Raw genomic sequence first — 18,574 nt, forward strand, 5'->3', positions numbered from 1 at the left:
ATAATTAGGAATTAAGGCCATACCACAAAGTTAAATAATACTCTAGGATTTTCTACATTGTAAGTGAAAATTGGACGAAAGTACTGTATATGTTACAGCCATTCAGTCACAGACAAAGAACAGGTGCAGATATTATTAAAATCCCTAGTGTGTGTAAACCTTTAGATTTGATTTGAATATATGAGTTTATTCATCTACACTGTCAAATTAAAACACTAATCCAACTTTACAATTAATGTACGTTCATTAGATCTTACAGGTCTATTTAGGTCTAATTATCTTAAATTACATCTAGCATATACTATCCTGTTGTATGTAGAGTGGTATGAAAAAGTAATTGCCTCCTTTCTGACAACAAATTAAAGCATTACAATGCATACAGGACCTTCCCCAGGTGAATGGGACTTATTATCCTGCTGCAGCATCGTCACAGTGAAATGTGGTTGCAAATACAGTAAATGTGAGCAATCAGTAAAAACAAACAGACAACTGGAACCTGATATTAACGTGTTTGCCATGTAATTATGGAACTAAAAAGTATTAACAAATAAAGCAACTGAGGGGTAAGTACAGCAACATGCTGGTGATGAGGCTTAAAACCTTGACATTCGGTTTAACATCTGGTAGAGCGAGAGAGAGAGAGAGAGTGTGTGTGTGTGTGTGTGTGTGTGTGTGTGTTTACGTTCCCCTGTGATAGACTGCTGCCCTGTCCATTTTTGCCCTGTGACTAGTGTTTTCAGGTTCTGCTGGACTTACAGCAAGACCTTACAATATGATATAGCAGTTAGTATAAATAAATGATGCATATGTACAGTATGTGGACACCTTTTAATTATTGAGTTCCGGTGCGTCCAGGTGGGTCCAATCTCAGTGCAACAGGTAATCAGGTAGATAAAACCAATATGATAAAATAATATGTGGGAACATTATGGAAAGGCTGTTTCAGTCTGACAGTGCTCTGTGTCAAAGTGAGGTTCATAAAAACATGGTTTGGCATGTTTGGTGTGGAGGAATTCCAGTAGCCTGCTCAGAGCAAGCAAGAACTTATAGCATCAGTACCGGACCTCGCACATGATTTTTTTACTAAATGGGCATACATTCCTGAAGCAGACCCCAAATTTTGTGGTAAATCTTACAAGAATAGTAAAGTCAAAATCACAAAGAGGAGCCAACCACATATTATTGTTCATGGTTTTAAGTATTAGCATTGGAGGTTTGGTTTGCAGTTAATAGGACCAGGGAAGTTCAAAACTTAAGAGGTTGTGCTGATTATATATGTTTTTTTTTATTTTGTGCAGGATTTGGAGCAGAAGAAATGGAGTGGTACATCTTGGTGTTGATGCTCAGTTTGCCCTCTGTTTGCTGGACAGATTGTTCTGAAAAGTGTCTGAAATGCGCCATGCACGTCTCCGACTCCCCACCTAACCTGCTGGTAAGATACCCATGTCAATATCTGACAAAACCATGTGGTGCTTATTAGACCAATTTTAAATGATAATAGATCCAGACTGACTTACACAAACATATACAGAAGGTGGACAAAATATTAGACCCTGGCGACACTATATTGTTTTGTTTGTTTATTTAGGATTTTAATGTCATGTTTTACACTTTGGTTACATTCATGACAGGAACGGTAGTTACTCATTACACGAGATTCATCAGTTCACAAATTTATATCGAACACAGTCCTGGACAATTTAGTGTCTCCGGTTCACCTCACTTGCACGTCTTTGGGCTGTGGGAGGAAACAGGAGCACCCGGAGGAAACCCACACAGACACGGGACCCACACAAACTCCACACAGAAAGGATCCGGACCGCCCCACCTGGGGATCGAACCCAGGACCTTCTTTCTGTGAGGCCATAGTGCTACCCACTTAGCCACCGTGTCGCCCCAATATTGTTTTAGGGACTATGACCAGTCTTTGCCACCAGAATGGCTTAATTGCTGTTTTTCTTGAGTCTTGAGTGGTTTGTAGTTTGATGTTAAAAGTATGGAAATAAATATGATGTATTTTGAGGATTGAGAAAGGTTCAGTTAACCTGTAATATGCAGCATTAAAAAAAAGAATTTGCACCATAGGGTGCACATAGTCTTGTTTAAATTTGTAAGGTGTTGTGTGGTATTTGTGGAGAATTCAGTAACTATTCTGTTAAGTTGTGTCCGTCCATGTCAGCCTATTTCCACGTGTGACCACTGTTCCTCTGGCTGATTCTGTAATCCATGTATTACAGTTGTAGCCTAGCGTTTAAGGTACTGGACTAGTAATCAGAAGGTTGCTGTTTCAAACCCCACTACTGCCAGGTTGCCACTGTTGGGCCCTTGAGCAAGACCCTTAACTCTCAATTGCTTAGACTGTATACTGTAAGTTGCATTGGATAAAAGCGTCTGCTAAATGCTGAAAATGTAAATGTATGACATTCACTGCCATGACTGTGGGGACTGTTTCCTTTGAATCAATATATGCTCACTGAGCACTTTATTAGGCACATCAGTATGGTGCTCATATTTATTTATAATTTATGTGCTACACTTACCATACAGATGAACTTTGTTGGTATACAATTACTGACTGTAGCCCACCTGTTACCTTCCTGTTTCCCATTTATCTGTCAAAATGACCCATATAGTACTCTCACTGATCAGATCATGTTTGTGTGGTGGATCATTCTCAGTATGGTACATGGTAATAACATGGTTGTGTGTGCAGTACTGGTATGAGTGTGTTAGGTGCATTAATGTTTTCTGTTCTAGGGCTCTCCCTATAAAGACTAAGTATAAAATATGACCCGACTGTAAAAAAAAAAATAGTGACAAAAAGGTAAATTATGAATTTAAAAATGTAATAAAGTGTTTTATCTCATTTATAAATTCAAATTTCCTTTTTTCCTATCAGGCCTGCACTTTAGAGTGTGAAGGGACTCTTCCATCCAGCGGTGAGCTAGATCGATGTGAAAAAGCTTTACAGCAACAAAATGAGGACGAATCAGAAGATCCTTCAGTGTCAAACTTAGTGAAGCGCTACGGAGGATTCATAAAGAGGATCGACAAGAACAAGAACAAAAAAATACTCACTTTACCCTGGATGGAGAACGCTGTAGACAAGGGATTGCTGACTAAGAAATACGGCGACGCTTTGCTAAAGCTAGTGGAGAGGAACCTTCCCGAAATGACGGAGGATGTTGAAGGGGAAGACGTCACCTCGCAGAACGAAGAGGGACTTTACGACGGCGAGAACGTTTACAACAGCATGATTCCTCTAAACAAGGTGAAACGCTACGGAGGCTTCCGGAGAAAATTCATCCCAAAGAGAAGTGAGCCTGAAGAGGAAAACGGCCAGCAGGAGCTGCAGAAACGTTATGGCGGGTTTATGAGGAGGATTCGTCCTAAATTAAAGTGGGACAACCAAAAGAGATATGGTGGCTTTTTACGCCGCCATTTTAAAATTTCGATGCGGTCCGACGAGGAGCCTTCGATATACGATGACTTCGGTCTTTAAATCATCTTGTAAAGAGTAGCTGAACTCATACTAGAAGTCGAAATATTCACGACTTTTCATTGTACTAGCCAAACTTGCTGCTAAACATTTGGACCATGCGTTCACCTTTGTGGCTACCGTGTATCTAAATGATCCGGCCATTTCGTTGTTAGCCGATAGTAACAGATGTAAATAAACATATATGCTGCAGTTAATGCTTGTTCAAAATTATAATAAAGGTTGAGACCTTGTTTTGCCAGACTTGCACTGGAATTATGTTTTGTGTGAATTAATTTAAAAAGAATATTTAATAAAATAAAAACATTTTGTACTCTTCGGAAACGGTGAACTATTGAGTTTGTGGTTTATTGTTGCCACCATGTGGTCAGGTGTGGAATAACAACTGCAAAATATACATGTACCATCAGGGACGTGGCGAGTTAGGATGGGTCCAAGGGCAAGAATTTCCATAACGTCATGTTTCTCCATACGTTTGGGCTCTCTGTATCTGCTCCTGGCATTTATTAAGAAGTTAAAGGTTTAACCCTTTGTGACTTCCTGAATGAGTTGTCAATAAGTCTAAATTAGTTGATAACCTGTTGGCAATGACCATATAAATAACCTTAAATATTGTGGCGCCGGCGAGCAGGAAGGATAGCGTCGGGGCCGCAAGTGAGCTGCCTTTGGCAGTTCACTCAGTGGTTTAGGGACAGACACCCATTCATACACACATACAATCATACAACAGACAAACATATAAGCTACTTACCCAACCCTCACCGCAGCCACCCCACTCCCAACAACGGGATACACGGCTACGGTGAGCTTAGACACCACTGCCGCAAGGCTTTCCGGGTAAAGCCCGTGTCAGGCCCCCAGTGGCGACGCTACATTGCCCCCTCCCAAATGGTCAACCGACCCGGTGACCAACTCACCAGCGTCCACTGGGTGGCTCCATGTCCGGACCGCACCCCATTACACTGCCGAGCCGCCGTTCTACCCACTGCTGCACCTGGCCTACTGGAACACCGCACTGACCCGATCAGTGGGCAGGGCACAAGGAGACGAACACCGTCCTCCCAGCCACCAGTAACACATGCCCCCGCAGCAACACCTGGGCTAGCGCAATCAGACAGATCGGGCATATTGACCCACCAAACCATCAGAGCCACCCAAGCACCACGATCCCACTTCTGACACCAAATGTGGCACCGGCGAGCAGGAAGGATAGCATCGGGGCCGCAAGTGAGCTGCCTTTGGCAGTTCACTCAGTGGTTTAGGGACAGACACCCATTCATACACACATACAATCATACAACAGACAAACATATAAGCTACTTACCCAACCCTCACCGCAGCCACCCCACTCCCCACTCCCCACTCCCAACAACGGGATACACGGCTACGGTGAGCTTAGACACCACTGCCGCAAGGCTTTCTGGGTAAAGCCCGTGCCAGGCCCCCAGTGGCGACGCTACAATATTAAGTTCAGCCGACCACTTTTGATAGACTCACCAGGGTTCCATATTTTGCATGCTGGTGTTTCTGCATTTCTTAGCAATAGGTTGATATAAAACCCACTAATGAACTTTTTTTCCATCTTAAAATGGGTGTAACTGCACATCTACTAAATCCATGGATGAAAAATCGGTTATAATCTGTTCCCACAGTGCATCACTGCCTTGTGCATTTATTATAGCTGTAAAACACACGTTTCTCCTGGACTGGAATATTGCAGGCTATGTCTCATATGGACATCCAGTAATAGACACCATAAAGCCCTATATTGAATTGTGAATTAAATGTGTATAAGTGGAAACCAGAACATTCTGGGATTCCAATGAAATTGTAAATATACTGGATTAAACCTGTGGTTGGGTATCACAGGGCATTAGTTAAATATATGACTGGTTATAATATATAATATATAGTTTCCCTTTAACTGCTGATACAGAGGTGAAATAAAGTGACTAAGCCAGCTAATGCCATCGAAAAATGCCATTTAAAATGTTCAAGATCTTTTTTTCCTCCAGAAAGGCAGTAAAACTGTGACATTTTCATCAGCATGCAGTCTGGCTAAATGTTAATTAGCTGTGTAGGACCATGTTAACACGTCTATGATGTGACAACAGGATATCAAGACCTGAGGCTTTAGCTCAAACAATTTGGACACTTTGGAATATATACAGTATCCTTGAATATGTATGTGTGCATAAAAACAGAACATTCAGCATTTAGCAGATACTTTTATCATTAGTTGTGATCGGATGCCTCGTTTAAGGTCCCACTAAAGGCAAATGTAGATTGTGGTGGTGGTGGTGTGGTTCAGCGACCCTCTGATCACACGTTTAGTACCCTATCCACCATGCTACCACTGCCCATCACTGATGTCTGATTCGTACACATTTATTAATTTATAATATACCTACAAACTGTCAACTAACGGAGAAAACTCAGGAGTGTGTCCTGCAAAGACCACACCAAGATCATGTCCGATTTCATGCACAAAGCTATAAGAGATCAATAAGATCCAGTCATTTCCAAAACTTGCTAAATAATTTGTTTGTGTTTAATAAAGGAACAAAAAAGTGCTGAAAGATGGAAAGAACAGAAGAAAACACTTTAAAAAGCAGCAGGTGTGGAAGTTGATGCTCCAGTAGAAATCTTCTGAATCTGAATCAAACTGAATCATCTATATTGGAATCAAATAGAAATCCTCTGAATCAGAATCAAATAGAATTCCTCTGAATCAATATCAGAAGTCTCTCGCTCCTCCTGCTCAGTGTCATTTAAATGTGTCTCACAGCAGCTACTGTTGGAGCCACACAGCTCCAGGGACCCAGGTTTGATCCTTAATTCTGGTCACTTCTGTATTTTCTCCTGATAGTCCAATGTCCAAGAAACATGTCAGTAGGTGGATTAGCTCCTCTCAGATATCCACAGGTATGAGTGAACAGGACAAATAATGAATAAATAAATTCATAAGAGACTGCAGCAGGTGCTTTTATTTCATTTATTCAGTAATAATAATAATTTGGGTTATAATAATAATTTGGGTTATAATAATAATTCGCTGCTGGTGGTGTCCACATGTTTCTCCTCTCCCAATGATGGCCTCCATATCTCCAGGTGTTCCTCTCATCCATCCTATAATTTCTCCACACAGGTTCTGGGGGGTGCTGGCCATATTGGTACCAGTCTTGTCCATACCAGCTTCTTCCTCCATAAGCATTTCTCACCACCTCTGAATAGGCGGCTTCTCTTCGTCCTCCTGCTCTTTCCTGACCTTCAGCAGATCTTCTCTGTTCTTCTGCCTTACCATCAGCTGCAGCTCCTCCGTGAGGCTCTTTATTCTCCACAATCTGTTCCACTGTGGTAGAGAAACAGAGAAGCAGCAGCAGTTTCATAACACGGAATCCAATCCAGAGGGTTAAATCACATGAATACACATCAAGCACAGCTGAACTGTCTTGTGGAGAAAGTTCTACTGTCCACCTGCCGAAAACATGCAGAAGGTGGATTGGCTGATTTAAATTAGCACTAGGTGTTCTACTGTTGCCCATGTTTGTTTTTCTTTCTGATGTTTTACCTTCTTCCTTCTTCTTGTAATTAATTTTTCGTCCTTTTCCTCTTGTTCCTCTCCTCCTCCAGTTTTTGGGTTTTCCACCCCCATCTTTATCCACTAACTTCATTGTGGGTTCTTTTTCTGGAATGGTTTTAAATAATAATAACGTTATTATTTAATTACCAGCAGCTGATGTTCCTGATCATCATGATCTACTGATCATAACTCACCCTGATGTTGGTCTTTTTCGGATTCCTCTTTTTCTTTCTTCTTGTAATTGATTTTCCGGCCATGCCCCCGTGTTCCTCTCCTCCTTTTCATTGTTAGGGTTCCCTCCCCTCCATCATTCAGGAGCTCATCTTTCTTAATGTCCTTCTCTTCATCTTTAATCACTGAAAATTAAAAGCAGAAGATCAACCTGATTATCATTGTTATATTGTCCAGGTGAACAGGTATCTGCTCTTCAGCTTCCACCTGAACTTCAGCTTCCATCAGCAGCTCATTTCCTGCTTTCATTTAGAAAAGATCAGTAATTATCTGGCCGTTCTTCTTCTAAAATGAGATGTTTCGTTTTCATGTCTTACTCAGAATCTGCTGGTTTATCTTCTCCATCTCGTCCACTTCATTCTGCTGCTTTGTTACTTTCAGCTCGATCTCATCCAGGACGAGGTTCAGTATCTGTTCGACCTCAGCTCTAATGTCGTTTTCATCTTCCACCACATTCTTCACCTCCACCACCATTTCTGCTTTAAACATCCAACCAATACAATTATGAGCTGGATCATTAGCAGAACATCTGGTGCTTTGTAGCAGCTACTATCCATGTTTTACTCACCAAGCCCTTCATCCATGCTGGCTTCACTCTTATTGAGGAGAAACTTCTTCACGTCCTCAGCAGTCTCAACTGCTTCATCCATAACTTCTGGAACCTTCTCTCCTGCTTTAACATGAAGAAATAATCAGAACTGCTCGACTGCTCTGCTGGATCTCCATCACAGTAGCTGATATTAGGTGGCTTCACTTACCCAGAAGCTGCTCTCCAGATCCATCCAGATCATCCAGCATGTTCTCCATGATGTTTTCAGTTTTATTAAGGAGAAACTTCTTCACGTTCTCAGCCGTTTCAGCCTCAACTGCTTCATCCATTACTTGCATGTTGGCTTCATTCTCATTAAGGAGGAACTTCTTCACGTCTTCAGCCGTTTCCATCTCAACGTCTTCATCCATAACTTCTGGAACCTTCTCTCCTGCTTTAACATGAAGAAATAATCAGAACTGCTCGACTGCTCTGCTGGATCTCCATCACAGTAGCTGATATTAGGTGGCTTCACTTACCCAGAAGCTGCTCTCCAGATCCATCCAGATCATCCAGCATGTTCTCCATGACGTTTTCAGTTTTATTAAGGAGAAACTTCTTCATGTTCTCAGCCGTTTCAGCCTCAACTGCTTCATCCATTACTTGCATGTTGGCTTCATTCTCATTAAGGAGGAACTTCTTCACGTCTTCAGCCGTTTCCATCTCAACGTCTTCATCCATAACTTCTGGAACCTTCTCTCCTGCTTTAACATGAAGAAATAATCAGAACTGCTCGACTGCTCTGCTGGATCTCCATCACAGTATCTGATATTAGGTGGCTTCACTTACCCAGAAGCTGCTCTCCAGATCCATCCAGATCATCCAGCATGTTCTCCATGACGTTTTTAGTTTTATTAAGGAGAAACTTCTTCACGTTCTCAGCCGTTTCAGCCTCAACTGCTTCATCCATTACTTGCATGTAGGCTTCATTCTCATTAAGGAGGAACTTCTTCACGTCTTCAGCCGTTTCCATCTCAACGTCTTCATCCATAACTTCTGGAACCTTCTCTCCTGCTTTAACATGAAGAAATAATCAGAACTGCTCGACTGCTCTGCTGGATCTCCATCACAGTATCTGATATTAGGTGGCTTTACTTACCCAGAAGCTGCTCTCCAGATCCATCCAGATCATCCAGCATGTTCTCCATGAGGTTTTCAGTCTCAGCTTCTGCATCTTGTACATTCAGAAGCTCAATCTTTTCCTCTGTCTTTTCCAGGAGAACGTTCACCAACTCTTTAACAAGTGCAAATCCACCTTCTGCATCCATCTCCTCTGTGATTGGATCTCCTACTTGAACAAGAAGAAATATTGAGAACTTCATATCTTTTGGGCCTCTGTTAAAACAGCATGTTTTTGTTTACTTACCCAGAAGCTTGTTGCTCGGTGTCTCCACATCATCCGTCATGTTTTCCTTAAGCTCTGTGATGGCCTCAACCTCAGCTTCTGTATCCTTCATCTTTAGGAGCTCAATCTGTTCCTCAGTTTTATCTTGGAGGAAGTTCATAAGCTCTCTAATATCCTCATCCTCAGTCCCTGTGTTTAGGTCCATCACTTCCAAGGTCTCATTTCCTGCTTGACAATAAAAAAGTTCTTTATTTCTCCAGGTGGTGTTCCAATAACCACTTTTACCCTGTGCCCAGCCGTGTTGGTACCATGTGACCTGATCCAGGTTTACTTTACTCACCTAGAAGACGCACGGCACCAGCCTCATTCTCATCCAGTGGGAAGTTCCCGACATCTTCAGCAGCTCTATCCTCATCCAGCATGAAGTTGCTGAGATCTTCAGTAGCTCGTTCTTCAGCTGCTGTATCAGTTCCATCTAGGATTTGATCTGGAGCTTTAAAATGAAGAAATATTATGAATAATGAACTTCATGATGGTTTCCAGCATCACACCACCCTGTTATTGATGATGTTTCTATTATAGGACCCTCCCCGTCCTGTTCAAGTGGTTTCATCTACTCACTCTGCTGCTGGCTGATGATCTTCTCAGCTCCATCCAGCCTGCAGCTCATCAAATCCTCTCCATCTGCAGGATCAGGTTCAGGTTTCTCCACCAGAGCCATGAGCACTTCAGCACCATCTTTATGGTCCATGTTTGATGGCCTCGGTGTTACACTGCTCTGTCCTGCCTCTCCATCACCCTCCACCTTCTTCTTTTTCTTAAAAATCCTCCTCCAGTTTTTACCCGTCCATTTCTTTCCACGTTTGCTTTTTTTCTGGGTCTCAGGTCCGTCCTCTTCAGGGTCGCCATCCGGCCGTTCCCGGGTCTTCGGACGGAGCTTCGACAAAAACCACAGCAGACAAGACATTTTTTCACCTGCTCTCTTCCACGGTCAAACTCACACTGAGCTGAAATGCTCCGGTGCTCAGACTTACCTGCTGCAGAACCATTATGACATCACACAGTTCTATACATCGTCACATCAGTGCCCCCCCCCCCCCCCACACACACACACACACCTCTCCACTCTCACTGCTCAGCCCTCACACACCTCTCCACTCTTTATTTTAACCACCCACTTTATCCTGGTCAGGGTTGCGGTGGGTCCGGTTCACTCCCAGTAACATTGGGTGTGAGACTCGAATATTTGGACAGTGTGCCTGCCAATCATCACAGGGCTTCAGACAATACCCCTCAACCCAGGAGACACAGCCAATCATGCCAACTGACAGCCAATTTTTACCTGTTAAAACATTTTAGTTTACAACTTTGTTATTTTACCATTAAAATGGTTGATGGAATTTTGGTCATTTTACATTTCAACTGTCAGACTGAAGCAGAAAATATCAGATTAATCAGATTAATCAGACACACATTCATTTCCACAATCCATGTATAATCACAAGGTTTTTGTCTAATTAATCTGATATGTTCAACTGTGTTAAAGTGAAATATTGAAAAATAATGATTGTAACGACAGAATTATGGGCCTGATTTTACTTTTATGTTAGTCTAGTGCCACACTACGATGGCGTATTAGGGCCACTGTAAAAACAATATTTTTATGTTTTCATTACGAGAATAAAGGCGTATAAGTTTTCGATTTTGAAACAAAAGTCTAAATGATTTTGAGATTAAAGTCGAAATATTATGGCCAAAGAGTGTTCAGCCGTCGCAGGCTTGTCAGTTCAGAGAAGCTCGGGTCTCAGTACCTGGATCGGCATGCAAGCGCCGAGAGCAGCTTATAATGAGCGTTATTGTGGTTATTCAATAACCCACGATTATTTCTGGGTGCTTGTTTGTGTTGTACACTTCCATCCACATGACATGACGACTAAACCTGTCAATGCAACCATTTACAGCGATGCCGTACGGCTTTAGTTTATCGTATACAAGGCTCGGTTGAAGTACTGCTGACGACGCAGACGCCGAACGCACTGGTGGCGCACATTCTTCTAAATAAACCCAGTTTATTGCAAAGCCGTTTCACTGTCCTTATACTAATAACAAACTGGTGCTGATGTGCAGGAGATTGGGGATTTCTTTATTTGTAAAACCGATATGAAAGTATAACAAATCATGAACATCCCTTATTTTAACTCAAGGAGGTTGCTATGGCCATAATATTTCCACTTTAATCTCGTAATTATTTCGACCTTAATCTAAAACCTAAAACCAAAATTGAAACTTGTACGACTTTATTCTTAAAATATTTTGACTTTTTTCTCAAAATCAAAACTTATAAAAATATTTTTCTTTAAAGTTGCCCTAACACGCCGTCATAACACACTGTGCACTGGTTAACATTATAACACAACGTCCTGTAACGGTTCAGCCTATTAACACCAACAGTTCTCATCTAACAGAGAGGACATGTACATAAGGGCAGAATGTAGTAAGCAGAAGGTTGCTGGTTCAAGCCCCACCGCTGCCAGGTTGCCACTGTTGGGTCCTTGAGCAAGGCCATTAACCCTCAATTGCTTGGACTGTATACTGTAAGCCACTTAGGATAAAAGCATCTGCTAAATGCCAAAAATGTCAATACATAACAGGGTAACCACTTAAATAGTTTCTACACCTTTAACATCAGGTTTTATATGTTTAAAATGTCTAATTTATGATGAATTGATGAAATTACTCTGTTTTTGCTGTGGTTAGCTATAGATGGTGATGTTACTTGTATTAAATTTGCAGCTGATTCATGCAGTAGTAGTACAAACCATTACGTAACCTCAGTGTCATGGATGTGTACATCGTGCCCTCAATAAACACAAAAAATGAGTCTTTTTAAAGAAATACTTTTTATTTTTCATTTACTTTAAGTACATTTACAGCATCGATTCTCAACCCGTTGGTAGGTAGCACGGAACACCACATTCAGAACACCATGGATTTTGTGGACAAGGTGAAGGGCGTCATCATTGAGATGGAGGAAACAATGGTCTCGTATGATGTTACATCCCTCTTCACATGCATTCCGGTTGCTGAGGCAGTGGAGGTGGTCCGTAGGAAACTACAAGGCGACCGCACCCGGAGCACGAGGACCACTCTTACCACGGACCAGGTGTGCACACTCCTAGAACTGTGTCTTCAGTCCACCTACTTCTCGTACAGAGGACAGTTCTACAAACAGAAACATGGGTGTGCTATGGGGTCCCCAGTCTCACCTATTGTTGCAAACCTGTACATGGAGGAAGTGGAAAAGAAGGCACTAAGGACCTACTCAGGGACACCACCGAGTCATTGGTTCAGATATGTGGACGACACCTGGGTTAAAATAAAATCAGAGGAAGTACCACATTTCACGGACCACATCAACTCGGTGGACAAACACATCAAGTTCACAAGGGAGGATGCAAGCGACAACGTTTTATCCTTCTTAGACTGTGAAATTGCTAGTAAAGATGGGGGACGGTTGAAAGTAAATGTTTACCGCAAACCAACGCACACGGACCAGTACTTAAGGTTTGACTCCCATCATCCTTTGGAGCACAAACTAGGAGTCATCAGGACGCTGCACCACCGGGCGAACAGCATCCCCACAGACACTACGGCCAAGGATAGAGAGAAATCTCATGTCAAGAAGGCCCTGGGTGAATGTGGTTATCCCAACTGGGCATTCGTAAAAGCGGGAAAAATGCCCAAACACAGCTCCAGTGGATCGAAGGGAGGAGAAGAACAACCGCGGTCTAAGCGCAAACCAGTGGTGATTCCGTATGTGGTGGGAGTATCGGAACAATTAAGACGGATATTCTCCAAACACCGTGTTTCAGTTGCTTTCAAACCCCAGAACACGCTACGCCAGAAATTAGTTCACCCTAAGGACCGGGTTCCTCGACACAAACAGAGTAACGTAGTGTATGCTGTTAGGTGCCGGGAGGATTGTCGGGAACTGTACATCGGGGAAACTAAACAGCCACTGGCGAAACGGATGGCCCAACATAGAAGATCGACCTCTTCTGGCCAGGACTCTGCGGTTTACACCCACCTGCAAGCCAGCGGCCACTCATTTAATGATGAAGATGTGCAGATCCTTGACAAGGAGGAACGCTGGTTTGAACGTGGAGTCAAAGAGGCCATTTACGTGAAGAGGGAACGACCATCTCTGAGAGTACATCTCTCACCACCATCTCTCACCATCATACAACGCCGTAATTGGAGCTTTACCCCAATCATGTGTGAAAGACACACATGGCCATTGTAATTAATGGTCATTGTGAATTTCATATGGACCTGATCACCAGTTCCATTGTTATGCAGTGGGCAGTGATCAGTGATCGGTCATTATGCAAATCAACTGCATATAAGGTTGGGGTTATTCACCACCAGCTCAGACTGAAGAAGTCATTCGGATTGAGTGACGAAACGTATCTCTACAACAAACTTGTGTCCAGATGAACTGATTCAACTTTGTGGATTTGTGTACCTGGATTATTGAGCATGCATCAACAGATACATTTATGCATGTGCTTTTTATAAGCCATACGTCAACCTTTATCTGAACCTTTTATATAGGATTAATAGTGTTTAAGAACGTCACACTTCTGCCAGTTCTGATAATGGAACAGTTGTTTAGGAGAAACTTTTAATTTGATGATATGTAGATTTTAGCAAAATCTGCATTCCGTTCAAGTAACAAATAAAACAAAACTTGCTAAATAATTTGTTTGTATTTAATAAAGGAACAAAAAAGTGCTGAAAGATGGAAAGAACAGAAGAAAACACTTTAAAAAGCAGCAGGTGTGGAAGTTGATGCTCCAGTAGAAATCTTCTGAATCTGAATCAAACTGAATCATCTATATTGGAATCAAATAGAAATCCTCTGAATCAGAATCAAATGAAAATCCTCTGAATCAATATCAGAAGTCTCTCGCTCCTCCTGCTCAGTGTCATTTAAATGTGTCTCACAGCAGCTACTGTTGGAGCCACACAGCTCCAGGGACCCAGGTTTGATCCTTAATTCTGGTCACTTCTGCATTTTCTCCTGATAGTCCAATGTCCAAGAAACATGTCAGTAGGTGGATTAGCTCCTCTAAAATATCCACAGGTATGAGTGAACAGGACAAATAATGAATAAATAAATTCATAAGAGACTGCAGCAGGTGCTTTTATTTCATTTATTCAGTAATAATAATCATTTGGATTATAATAATAATTTGGGTTATAATAATAATTCGCTGCTGGTGGTGTCCACATGTTTCTCCTCTCCCAATGACGGCCTCCATATCTCCAGGTGTTCCTCTCATCCATCCTATAATTTCTCCACACAGGTTCTGGGGGGTGCTGGCCATATTGGTACCAGTCTTGTCCATACCAGCTTCTTCCTACATAGGCATTTCTCACCACCTCTGAATAGGCGGCTTCTCTTCGTCCTCCTGCTCTTTCATGACCTTCAGCAGATCTTCTCTGTTCTTCTGCCTTACCATCAGCTGCAGCTCCTCCGTGAGGCTCTTTATTCTCCACAATCTGTTCCACTGTGGTAGACAAACAGAGAAGCAGCAGCAGTTTCATAACAAGGAATCCAATCCAGAGGGTTCAAATCACATGAATACACATCAAGCACAGCTGAACTGTCTTGTGGAGAAAGTTCTACTGTCCACCTGACGAAAACACGCAGATGGTGGATTGGCTGATTTAAATTAGCACTAGGTGTTCTACTGTGGCCCATGTTTGTTTTTCTTTCTGATGTTTTACCTTCTTCCTTCTTCTTGTAATTAATTTTTCGTCCTTTTCCTCTTGTTCCTCTCCTCCTCCAGTTTTTGGGTTTTCCACCCCCATCTTTATCCACTAACTTCATTGTGGGTTCTTTTTCTGGAATGGTTTTAAATAATAATAACGTTAATATTTAATTAGCAGCAGCTGATGTTCCTGATTATCATGATCTACTGATCATAACTCACCCTGATGTTGGTCTTTTTCGGATTCCTCTTTTTCTTTCTTCTTGTAATTGATTTTCCGGCCATGCCCCCGTGTTCCTCTCCTCCTTTTCATTGTTAGGGTTCCCTCCCCTCCATCATTCAGGAGCTCATCTTTCTTAATGTCCTTCTCTTCATCTTTAATCACTGAAAATGAAAAGCAGAAGATCAACCTGATTATCATTGTTATATTGTCCAGGTGAACAGGTATCTGCTCTTCAGCTTCCACCTGAATTTCAGCTTCCATCAGCAGCTCATTTCCTGCTTTCATTTAGAAAAGATCAGTAATTATCTGGCCGTTCTTCTTCTAAAATGAGATGTTTCGTTTTCATGTCTTACTCAGAATCTGCTGGTTTATCTTCTCCATCTCGTCCACTTCATTCTGCTGCTTTGTTACTTTCAGCTCGATCTCATCCAGGACGAGGTTCAGTATCTGTTCGACCTCAGCTCTAATGTCGTTTTCATCTTCCACCACATTCTTCACCTCCACCACCATTTCTGCTTTAAACATCCAACCAATAGAATTATGAGCTGGATCATTAGCAGAACATCTGGTGCTTTGTAGCAGCTACTATCCATGTTTTTACTCACCAAGCCCTTCATCCATGCTGGCTTCACTCTTATTGAGGAGAAACTTCTTCACGTCCTCAGCAGTCTCAACTGCTTCATCCATAACTTCAGGAACCTTCTCTCCTGCTTTAACATGAAGAAATAATCAGAACTGCTCGACTGCTCTGCTGGATCTTTATCACAGTATCTGATATTAGGTGGCTTCACTTACCCAGAAGCTGCTCTCCAGATCCATCCAGATCATCCAGCATGTTCTCCATGACGTTTTCAGTTTTATTAAGGAGAAACTTCTTCACGTTCTCAGCCGTTTCAGCCTCAACTGCTTCATCCATTACTTGCATGTTGGCTTCATTCTCATTAAGGAGGAACTTCTTCACGTCTTCAGCCGTTTCCATCTCAACGTCTTCATCCATAACTTCTGGAACCTTCTCTCCTGCTTTAACATGAAGAAATAATCAGAACTGCTCGACTGCTCTGCTGGATCTTTATCACAGTAGCTGATATTAGGTGGCTTCACTTACCCAGAAGCTGCTCTCCAGATCTATCCAGATCATCCAGCATGTTCTCCATGACGTTTTCAGTTTTATTAAGGAGAAACTTCTTCACGTTCTCAGCCGTTTCAGCCTCAACTGCTTCATCCATTACTTGCATGTTGGCTTCATTCTCATTACGGAGGAACTTCTTCACGTCTTCAGCCGTTTCAATCTCAACGTCTTCATCCATAACTTCTGGAACCTTTTCTCTTGCTTAAACATGAAGAAATATGCAGAACTGCTCGACTGCTCTGCTGGATCTCCATCACAGTATCTGATATTAGGTGGCTTCACTTACCCAGAAGCTGCTCTCCAGATCCATCCAGATCATCCAGCATGTTCTCCATGACGTTTTCAGTTTTATTAAGGAGAAACTTCTTCATGTTCTCAGCCGTTTCAGCCTCAACTGCTTCATCCATTACTTGCATGTTGGCTTCATTCTCATTAAGGAGGAACTTCTTCACGTCTTCAGCCGTTTCCATCTCAACGTCTTCATCCATAACTTCTGGAACCTTCTCTCCTGCTTTAACATGAAGAAATATTCAGAACTGCTCGACTGCTCTGCTGGATCTCCATCACAGTATCTGATATTAGGTGGCTTCACTTACCCAGAAGCTGCTCTCCAGATCCATCCAGATCATCCAGCATGTTCTCCATGAGGTTTTCAGTCTCAGCTTCTGCATCTTGTACATTCAGAAGCTCAATCTTTTCCTCTGTCTTTTCCAGGAGAACGTTCACCAACTCTTTAACAAGTGCAAATCCACCTTCTGCATCCATCTCCTCTGTGATTGGATCTCCTACTTGAACAAGAAGAAATATTGAGAACTTCATATCTTTTGGGCCTCTGTTAAAACAGCATGTTTTTGTTTACTTACCCAGAAGCTTGTTGCTCGGTGTCTCCACATCATCCGTCATGTTTTCCTTAAGCTCTGTGATGGCCTCAACCTCAGCTTCTGTATCCTTCATCTTTAGGAGCTCAATCTGTTCCTCAGTTTTATCTTGGAGGAAGTTCATAAGCTCTCTAATATCCTCATCCTCAGTCCCTGTGTTTAGGTCCATCACTTCCAAGGTCTCATTTCCTGCTTGACAATAAAAAACAGAGTTCTTTATTTCTCCAGGTGGTGTTTTAATAACCACTTTTACCCTGTGCCCAGCCGTGTTGGTACTATGTGACCTGATCCAGGTTTAACTTTACTCACCTAAAAGACGCTCGGCACCAGCCTCATTCTCATCCAGTGGGAAGTTCCCGACATCTTCAGCAGCTCTATCCTCATCCAGCATGAAGTTGCTGAGATCTTCAGTAGCTCGTTCTTCATCTGCTGCATCAGTTTCATCCAGGATTTGATCTGGAGCTTTAAAATGAAGAAATATTATGAATAATGAACTTAATGATGGTTTCCAGCATCACACCACCCTGTTATTGTTGATGTTTCTATTATAGGACTCTCCCCGTCCTGTTCAAGTGGTTTCATCTACTCACTCTGCTGCTGGCTGATGATCTTCTCAGCTCCATCCAGCCTGCAGCTCATCAAATCCTCTCCATCTGCAGGATCAGGTTCAGGTTTCTCCACCAGAGCCATGAGCACTTCAGCACCATCTTTATGGTCCATGTTCGATGGCCTTGGTGTTACACTGCTCTGTCCTGCCTCTCCATCACCCTCCACCTTCTTCTTTTTCTTAAAAATCCTCCTCCAGTTTTTACCCGTCCATTTCTTTCCACGTTTGCTTTTTTTCTGGGTCTCAGGTCCGTCCTCTTCAGGGTCGCCATCCGGCCGTTCCCGGGTCTTCGGACGGAACTTCGACAAAAACCACAGCAGACAAGACATTTTTTCACCTGCTCTCTTCCACGGTCAAACTCACACTGAGCTGAAATGCTCCGGTGCTCAGACTTACCTGCTGCAGGACCATTATGACATCACACAGTTCTATACATCGTCACATCAGTGCCCCCCCCCCCCCACACACACACACCCACCTCTCCACTCTCACTGCTCACCCCTCACACACCTCTCCACTCTTTATTTTAACCACCCACTTTATCCTGGTCAGGGTTGCGGTGGGTCCGGTTCACTCCCAGTAACATTGGGTGTGCGACTCGAATATTTGGACAGTGTGCCTGCCAATCATCACAGGGCTTCAGACAATACCCCTCAACCCAGGAGACACAGCCAATCATGCCAACTGACAGCCAATTTTTACCTGTTAAAACA

General features: G+C 42.6%; 3 protein-coding genes across 17 annotated transcripts; 1 reads left to right on the forward strand and 2 right to left on the reverse strand.

The window, feature by feature from the left end:
- Positions 1–1,315: 1,315 nt before the first annotated feature.
- pdyn (prodynorphin) lies at positions 1,316–3,822 on the forward strand. The gene is made up of 2 exons (XM_063015782.1): positions 1,316–1,432; positions 2,900–3,822. Exons 1-2 carry the CDS (start codon positions 1,316–1,318, stop codon positions 3,500–3,502), a joined length of 720 nt encoding a protein of 239 aa, XP_062871852.1. The 3' UTR covers positions 3,503–3,822.
- Positions 3,823–6,480: 2,658 nt separating this feature from the next.
- Positions 6,481–10,215, reverse strand: LOC134333585 (transcription factor TFIIIB component B'' homolog). Of its 7 annotated transcripts, none has more exons than XM_063015628.1 (12): positions 9,869–10,215; positions 9,588–9,740; positions 9,269–9,472; positions 9,002–9,190; positions 8,692–8,916; positions 8,382–8,606; positions 8,072–8,296; positions 7,882–7,986; positions 7,631–7,792; positions 7,277–7,438; positions 7,071–7,187; positions 6,481–6,851 (listed from the first exon to the last, which is right to left on the reverse strand). In XM_063015628.1, the coding sequence occupies exons 1-12, from the start codon at positions 10,212–10,214 to the stop codon at positions 6,499–6,501; spliced, it is 2,466 nt and encodes an 821-aa protein (XP_062871698.1). In that variant the 5' UTR covers position 10,215; the 3' UTR covers positions 6,481–6,498. The 7 variants fall into 7 exon arrangements, with proteins under 7 accessions (XP_062871698.1, XP_062871700.1, XP_062871701.1 ...); XM_063015630.1 differs by having other exon boundaries at positions 8,692–8,913; positions 9,002–9,193; XM_063015631.1 differs by having other exon boundaries at positions 8,382–8,603; positions 9,002–9,193.
- Positions 10,216–14,451: 4,236 nt separating this feature from the next.
- LOC134333601 (calponin homology domain-containing protein DDB_G0272472-like) lies at positions 14,452–18,202 on the reverse strand. Of its 9 annotated transcripts, none has more exons than XM_063015660.1 (12): positions 17,845–18,202; positions 17,564–17,716; positions 17,240–17,443; positions 16,973–17,164; positions 16,663–16,887; positions 16,353–16,577; positions 16,043–16,267; positions 15,853–15,957; positions 15,601–15,762; positions 15,247–15,408; positions 15,041–15,157; positions 14,452–14,820 (listed from the first exon to the last, which is right to left on the reverse strand). In XM_063015660.1, exons 1-12 carry the CDS (start codon positions 18,188–18,190, stop codon positions 14,468–14,470), a joined length of 2,469 nt encoding a protein of 822 aa, XP_062871730.1. In that variant the 5' UTR covers positions 18,191–18,202; the 3' UTR covers positions 14,452–14,467. The 9 variants fall into 9 exon arrangements, with proteins under 9 accessions (XP_062871730.1, XP_062871728.1, XP_062871732.1 ...); XM_063015658.1 differs by having other exon boundaries at positions 16,973–17,161; positions 17,240–17,446; XM_063015662.1 differs by having other exon boundaries at positions 16,663–16,884; positions 17,240–17,446.
- Positions 18,203–18,574: the final 372 nt, after the last annotated feature.

This window comes from Trichomycterus rosablanca, chromosome 19 (genome assembly GCF_030014385.1).
Source record: "Trichomycterus rosablanca isolate fTriRos1 chromosome 19, fTriRos1.hap1, whole genome shotgun sequence".
NCBI classification, from domain to species: Eukaryota; Metazoa; Chordata; class Actinopteri; order Siluriformes; family Trichomycteridae; genus Trichomycterus; species Trichomycterus rosablanca.

Bases quoted from the DNA above. Each gene is read 5' to 3' on its own strand.
- pdyn (XM_063015782.1), top strand. From the start codon at position 1,316: ATGGAGTGGTACATCTTGGTGTTGATGCTCAGTTTGCCCTCTGTTTGC. The intron at 1,433-2,899 runs GTAAGATACCCA...TTTTCCTATCAG, and splicing joins ACTCCCCACCTAACCTGCTG to GCCTGCACTTTAGAGTGTGA.
- LOC134333601 (XM_063015656.1), bottom strand. From the start codon at position 18,190: ATGTCTTGTCTGCTGTGGTTTTTGTCGAAGTTCCGTCCGAAGACCCGG. The intron at 17,447-17,563 runs GTGAGTAAAGTT...TTTATTGTCAAG, and splicing joins TGGTGCCGAGCGTCTTTTAG to CAGGAAATGAGACCTTGGAA. The intron at 15,958-16,042 runs GTAAGTGAAGCC...TTCATGTTAAAG, and splicing joins ATCTGGAGAGCAGCTTCTGG to CAGGAGAGAAGGTTCCTGAA.
- LOC134333585 (XM_063015626.1), bottom strand. From the start codon at position 10,214: ATGTCTTGTCTGCTGTGGTTTTTGTCGAAGCTCCGTCCGAAGACCCGG. The intron at 7,987-8,071 runs GTAAGTGAAGCC...TTCATGTTAAAG, and splicing joins ATCTGGAGAGCAGCTTCTGG to CAGGAGAGAAGGTTCCAGAA. The intron at 6,852-7,070 runs GTAAAACATCAG...TCTCTACCACAG, and splicing joins TTACAAGAAGAAGGAAGAAG to TGGAACAGATTGTGGAGAAT.